At 40.0% G+C, this 7,467-nt stretch overlaps 2 protein-coding genes across 2 annotated transcripts in view; one reads left to right on the plus strand and one right to left on the minus strand.

Moving 5' to 3' along the window:
- Positions 1–3,983, plus strand: part of hid1a (HID1 domain containing a) — a 28,655-nt gene extending 24,672 nt beyond the window's left edge. Inside the window, exons 17-19 of the mRNA XM_073843379.1 lie at positions 963–1,054; positions 1,135–1,293; positions 1,954–3,983. Of these exons, the coding sequence (XP_073699480.1) occupies positions 963–1,054; positions 1,135–1,293; positions 1,954–2,017 (315 nt within the window). The 3' untranslated portion in view covers positions 2,018–3,983. The remainder of the gene's footprint in view (positions 1–962; positions 1,055–1,134; positions 1,294–1,953) is intronic.
- A 172-nt stretch (positions 3,984–4,155) lies between these two features.
- On the minus strand, positions 4,156–7,180 carry otop2 (otopetrin 2). The gene is made up of 6 exons (XM_073843380.1): positions 6,794–7,180; positions 6,521–6,657; positions 6,377–6,435; positions 5,912–6,060; positions 4,938–5,752; positions 4,156–4,610 (listed from the first exon to the last, which is right to left on the minus strand). Exons 1-6 carry the CDS (start codon positions 7,164–7,166, stop codon positions 4,440–4,442), a joined length of 1,704 nt encoding a protein of 567 aa, XP_073699481.1. The 5' UTR covers positions 7,167–7,180; the 3' UTR covers positions 4,156–4,439.
- Positions 7,181–7,467: the final 287 nt, after the last annotated feature.

Here is a 7,467-nt window from a genome sequence, read left to right on the forward strand (position 1 = left end):
GAGTGCATCAGATGTTATGGGAGGTGTTTTCGGTTCCGGCTGACCTAATTAATGCAGCCTAACAATCCTTTAACGGATTTGAATTATAGGAATGTGTTAATGTTTTATGTGTAAGCCAGGTTAAAGAGATGTGTCTTTAATCTAGATTTAAACTGACAGAGTGTGTCTGCCTCCCGAACAGTGTTAGGTAGATTGTTCCAGAGTTTAGGCGCTAAATAAGAAAATGATCTGCCACCGGCAGTTGATTTTGATATTCTAGGTATTATCAAATTGCCAGAATTTTGAGAACGCAGCGGAGGTGAGGGACTATAATGCGATAGGAGCTCGCTCAAGTACTGAGGAGCTAAACCATTGAGGGCTTTATAAGTAATAAGCAAGATTTTAAAATCGATACAATGTTTTATAGGGAGCCAATGCAGTGCTGACAGAACCGGGCTAATATGGTCATACTTTCTAGTTCTAGTAAGAACTCTAGCTGCTGCATTTTGGACCAGCTGGAGTTTGTTTATTAAGCGTGCAGAACAGCCACCCAATAAAGCATTACAATAATCTACCCTTGAGGTCATGAACGCATGAATTAATGTTTCTGCATTTGACATTGATAGCATAGGTCGTAATTCCGATATATTCGATATATATCGTTTCGGCTTATCAGCGAAAAAAAACGAATGTACGATTGCACACGCTTTTCCTGATATACCCGCCGTGCAGGACGGGGTGCATGATGCAAAGCTTATACACCAATGGGCATTGGCTCATTGTGTTACACTCAAAGGTGATAGGGCTCTCAGGTGAGATCCCAATTCATCGGTTCATTCCGACGTGACATCTCCATTCCCTCCTTCAGGGAACAAGGGTTATGTACATAACAGAGACATTTATTGCAACCCTAAATTAACCATTTCAAGAATAAAAAAGCCCAGAAGAGCTTTCTTCACCTATTGTCCTGACTCATATAACAGGTCCTGTCCTGGAAGAGCAAACTTCCACTGCAGACCATCATGCGTTTGTTGCAAGTGCTGGTGCCACAGGTGGAAAAAATCTGCATTGACAAGTAAGAGAAGAGTTCGTCATTGATGCATGAATGTAGTTTGATTTGCTGTTGTGAAATGTTACATTATGTTCTGAAATTAGGGGTCTAACGGATGAATCTGAGATCCTGAAGTTCCTTCAGCACGGCACTCTAGTGGGTCTGCTGCCTGTGCCCCATCCCATTCTCATCAGGAAATACCAGGCCAATGCAGGAACTGCCATGTGGTTTCGCACATACATGTGGGGAGTCATTTACCTCCGGTAAGTATGACATTACAGTTTGTGCTGGGTTTTCCTTGTGAGTGCCTTTATTTATGCCTTTATTAAAGGGATTTTTGAAGCCTTTGTTAGAGGGATAGTTCACCCAAAAATGTAAATTCTGTCATTAATTACTCACCCTCATGTCGGCCCAAACCCGTAAGACCTTTGTTCATCTTCTCAACAGAAGATATTTTTGATGAAATCCTAGAGCTTTCTGACCCTCCATTGACAGCAACACAACTGACATGTTCAAGGCCCAGAAAGTTAGTAAGGACATCTTTAAAATAGTCTGTGTGACATAAGTCGTTCAAACGTACTTTTAGAAAGCTACAAGAATACTTGTTGTGCGCAAACAAAACAATTAAATTAAAATTATGGTTAAACCATTGATGTCACATGGACTGTTTTAACAATGTCCTTACTACCTTCCTGGGCCTTGAACGTCAACGTCAGTTGCATTGCTCTTAGATTTCATCAAAAATATCTTAATTTGTGTTCCAAAGATGAAGAAAGGCCTAATGGGTTTGGAACAACAGAACTATTTTCCTTTTGATTTGGAGGTAAAATATGTTCAGCATATGTTTTTGGCATGTTTAACTCAATTCAGGTAAATAAAAAATATGGTTGTGAGTTTAACATTGTTCTGTCTTTTCACTGTAGTAATGTGGATCCTCCCATCTGGTACGACACCGACGTGCGTCTATTCGAGATCCAGAGGATGTAAGAAAGAGCTATAACCTGTTGGTCACTGAGAACCCGCAGACTTCATCTTGCCTTGTCGTTTTGCTTTAACCCGTTCCACTTCCCTTGAGAAGAGGCGACACATTATAGACTGTGAGACTCCACGAGAAGTGCCCATAGCTGCCGGGCGGCCTATCAGCAGTCTGTTTGCTCTGGCTGGTGTACAGATGATAAAGCGTCTAAATATAAACCATGCGCTCCGATAGTAAAAGCATACTGTGGACATCAGCTTAGGCAGCCCAGACATGTGAAACTCTGTCACTGTGGTTTTTATAGGAACAAGGTGCTTGTTATAAGAAGGAATGCTATTTATAGTATCAAAAACCTTGTGAAAAATTTGTTAGATTAGAAGCATTGACCTCTAGATTGTATTATCATCACCACAAGAGGGCGATCTTGCTAAATCCTCCTTTTTGTTATCTGTAAGAACGTGTTTACACACAGTTAAGGTCAAAAGTTTACATACACCTTGCAGAATCTGCATTTACATATAGTCCACAACAGAAAATAATAGTTGAACTTATATAAAAAATGACCCCGTTCAAAAGATTAAATACACTTGATTCTTAATACTGTGTTTTTACCTGAATGATCCACAGCTGTTTTTTGTTTAGTGATAGTTTTTCAGTCCAGTGTTTGTCCTGAACAGTTAAACTGGCTGCTGTTCTTCAAAAACATCCTTCAGGTCCCACAAATTCTTTGATTTTTCAGCATATTTGTGTATTTGAACCCTTTCCAACAATGACTGTATGATTTTGAGATCCATCTTTTCACACTGAGGACAACTGAGGAACTCAAGGTTGGATCAAACGCTCACTGATGCTCCAGAAGGAAAAAATATGCTTTAAGAGACAGGAGTGAAAACTTTTGAACAGAATGGAAATATGTAATTTTTTCTTAATTTGCCTAAATATCATGTTTTGTTTTGTTTTGTTTTATTCAGTACTGCCCTTCAGAGGCTACAAAATAAGTTAATTTACCTCAATTACCCCCCCCCCCCCCAGCTGTTAATGCATGGATTTTCCTTTCCTTCTGGAGCTTCATTGAGTGTTTGAACCTTCTTTAATAGTTGCATATGAGCCCTTTAGTTGTCCTTAGTGTGAAAAGATGGATCTCAAAATCATACAGTCATTGCTGGAAAGGGTTCAAATACACAAAAATGCTGAAAAACCAAAGAATCTGTGGGACCTCAAGGACTTTTCTGAGGAACAGCAGACAGTGTATGTAAACTTTTAAACAGGGTTATTTTTATAAATTCAGCTATTGTTTTTTTTTTCTTGTGGGCTATATGTAAACATCTTTTATGTGAAATATCTTATTCAGATCACTACTGAATAACAAAATACCATGCATTTTGTATGATCCCTCTTATTTTGGTAAAATAATTAACATTTTGCAAGGTGTATGTAAGCGTTTGACTTCAACTGTACATGCTCCCAAATTTCATTATAGTTGTGTCAGGTAAAAAGAATAGCTGGAAGGGAAATGAACAGAAAATCAAAAGCTGGTTTAGATTAACTCCACCAGTATTCATATACATGAAAATGTAAAAAAAAAAAAAAAAAAAAAAAAAAAAAGGAATTATATAGCAGTTGTTTGATGGTATACCAATATCTCTATTTTTGTCTGCATATCAGTTTTGCTAATGAGATACTGTAAATACAGCTTGATGTTTAAGATAGAAACGCTATCTATGTGTATGAAAAATATGAAACTATCCAATGTTGTCAAATGGCAGAACGATTAGCTTATGGTTACTGAATTTCTGCTGATGTGCATCATATTGTTTAAAGTGCCGATGACTGTAACCAGAATGTTTTTCTTCATTTGTGGCAGTATTTATAAGAGAGCTTGTGGAACAGATCAAGACATTGCGTTTGTACATGTATTTTAATGTTTGTGTATTTGTGCAAAACTTGTCCAAATATATTGAGAGGATATAGAGTACAAAAACATGCTTGTCATTGTGTCATGTTTCCTGTTCAGACTTCATTTATCCATAAGGAAAGCATAAAAAGAACAGAGAGAGTAGAGTAATCTGTTTGCTCGTTTTAATCTGGGTACATAGTGACCAGAATTTACAAGTGAAAAAAAAAGCAGATCTCTGGTAATACTTCCAGAGGATTTCATTGCATTGCTAACAGTCGAATAAATAACAGCCTGTAACAGGATTAGGCCATATTTCAGATGATATTGGGACATCATTCACATATTTAAAAAAGATTTCAGCTCAACATGGTCTATATCTCCACACACACTCATACATACACATAAATGTATTTATACAGTAAAAATTTAATAAAAATACTAAAATTTCTTTCACATAAAAATATACTATAAAAAATATATACATTTTACAAAGCTATGTGCATAAGCTTATACAGTTCCTGAGTGATCAGGTTGACTTATGAGGCGAGGCACACCTCGAACAAACTAGCCACTGAGTGCATACGGTAGAAGATCCCAAACGGCATTCCAATATTCACAACCGCTGCCCAAGTTTGGAATTCATAAATGTCTGATCCAACGGTGTTGTCAAACTGAGGCCGGGCTCCAAAGGCAGGCATGATCCAAAGCTACAAACAGAAATGCAATGTACAGAATTAGATTTAAAACTGAGTTTTGATTGTGATATGTTAAAGCAAAAAGTTCAGGAGGCATACACGCATATGATGCATTCATAATGGAACAAAACTTGGATTTGGAGTGGCTTGCCAATAGCTAACCACAGAATTATGGCAAATAAGAACGATTGTAAAGTGATGGAAAATGTTAGGGTTGGGTTTAGAGTTAAGTTTCGGAAATATCCTGTGAAGTTTCCAAACTCTGAAATTTTCTAGAAATTTCCACCTGTTTGCAACCCTACCTCTAACTCAATAAAGAATATGGAGTCAGGTACTTACAATGACATTGCAGAACAGCAGGAAGGCACAGGTCTCCTTAAGGATCCTCCTCTTCCAGGAGAGTCGCCCCTGAAGCAACGTCAACGGGATGGGTAGCGTGTGAGCTGGGACAATAGAGCTGCTCCGTCTCTCAGGGTCTCTCTCTCTTACAGCCATGACGTTGGCGAAAACGGTGGTTGTCTCAGTCTCTTTGAAAGGCTCCCGATGGAGACCCTTGATGAGGAAGGCATTCTGTAGGCACAACTGGATCACAGTCAGAATAGAATTAGTCAGGTTAAGCCCATTTATGTGCCCCTGGGCTCCTGATGCCAGAACAGCTACTATGGTGAAGTAACAGATAAGGAACTGGCCCAAGGATGCTCCCACAAGCAGTCCAACATCCAGACTCCGCGTAGGGTTCTTCCCAGACACCTGCTCCCTCTTATCCATCCGGAAGATTATACAACCGATCAGAGTCGTGATGGACATCAGAAGGATGGCAACTATGTTCATGATGTAATGCATTGTCAGAGCTTCCTCCTTCTTTTTTGGATCTTCTTTGGCCACGTCCACTTCGTACACCACAAATGTAGCCAGGCCCGCCACCAGAACCAACAGGCCCGCAACTGGACCAATTAGAACGTCCCACAGGCTAAAGCGCAGATTGTGGCTATGGTGTTCGTCCATCTGGCGGCCAACGTTTTTCCACATGACGTAGGCCATGGCTGATGCGAAGAGGCTGTACTCGATGTTGAAGGGGTACAGGTAGTAGTAAGCCTTCTCAAAGACATCGCACATGTTATGGCTACACTCGCATTCGCTCCCTCCAGCCCGGCCTGAAAGTAAGCAACAGAGAATGTCAATAGAATCTTCTTAATCTTCAAAATAAGCATATTGAGGGTGTTTAATGTCAGAACAGCAGCTTGACTTCTAACTTTACCAGAGAATACAAAAGCCATACACAAGTCTCAACAGTGTGCAATATGATTAAGCACCTTTTGATGTAACATCGATTTTGTGTTCGTCGTTTGAGGTACTGTTGTATGAAGGGTCGGCTGGAGCCACCGTTTGATGGAGCGACTCCTCTGTCACTGCCGTCATCCAAATTATGAGGTTCGTAGACAACGTCAACATCAGACCACAACTGAAATGAGAGAGTAAATATTACTATACAGTAGTAGCAGCCATGTTTCAAAGATGTGTACACTCAACACAAGAATCAATGCACATGCTGTTATCCTATCAAACATTCAGTCTGGCAAACATTTCCTTGAGCTAACTTAAAAATGTATGCTCATTGCTTCACTCCGAGAAGTCATACAGCTCTCAGAAGTCATTGTGGTTACAAAAAACGCATTTCCTTTACAGTTCTGAAAGGGTGTGATCATTTGCCTACATTTGTCAGACCTTCAAGACTAGATGCTGAGGTCAAGAAAGCAAAAGACAAGATTATAACTCACCTTGTGATGATTTGCTGTATCTGCACACAGTCTTTTGCATGAACCCAGAGGATGTATGTCTGGAATAAAGAAGAGGGTACGTTTAAATGATCTAGAAATACAAGAACAAACAACCTAAAACTGTTTTTTATCGTTTTAACCTACCTGCACAATGACAAACAGAGCTTGCACAGCAGGGAAGGCTATTTTCACAGGCGACTCGCAGTGTATACGACCCACGTAATAACTAATCTTGAAAATATCCATGATTACACTGCAGACGCCAAACAGAACCAGTCCACCTGGTGAAGACACAAGGAGAATATAAGCACTTGAGACTACACGATTTTTAAGAACCCAAATGTCCTTTCAGAAACTGGAATTTGATTCTAAGCCATTTGTTTTCAACTGGATTGAAACATAAGAATGAAGACTCACCTCTCAGCCAAACTGGCCCAGCGTGACTGTCTTTGTAGAGCACTGCGTGGTACACCCTCGACGTATGGACTTTGTAGTAAACCATCCATATGGTGGTGAGAATGACAAGCAAGATGAGGAAAATCTGAAGATGGGACGAGGTGATCTGGATCTTGTTGAAGACACTTCCGCACACCATGGCAATTCCCAGGAGCATGATGTTTAAGGAGATGAATCCAGACAGAAGCCATCCCCAGTTGCGCTTAGTCATCTTCGTCTCCACAGTTTTGAACTTGCCATGGGCAAGTACCGGGTTGACCGTCTCTCCATGGGAACTTACTTGGATGGTGGATATCTGGTTCTCGATGGCTTCTAGGTCTTGCTTTGTCATCATGTTGCTTGCGCTAGAAGAGCTGTCCACAAGAAAGCACAAGTCAAATTGTAAGTACAGCTCTAAGAGTTCAAGTTGAAAAGAGTCTGCCTGAGTTGTGGAGTATGAAGCATGTGAAGACCTTCTACAAGTTCCCAAGCAAAATAATTAGGAGTCTAGTTTCCTCGAGTTGTATAAATACTTAAACCCGCATTAGTATCCAACCAATCATCTGTCTTCTCTTCTGCTTACGCCTGTCCCACATCTGAAGGAGACCTGTATCCTCAAATCTGACTTGACAATATTGGAAATCCAAAAAGATTTC

This window comes from Garra rufa, chromosome 1, assembly GCF_049309525.1.
Source record: "Garra rufa chromosome 1, GarRuf1.0, whole genome shotgun sequence".
NCBI lineage: Eukaryota > Metazoa > Chordata > Actinopteri > Cypriniformes > Cyprinidae > Garra > Garra rufa.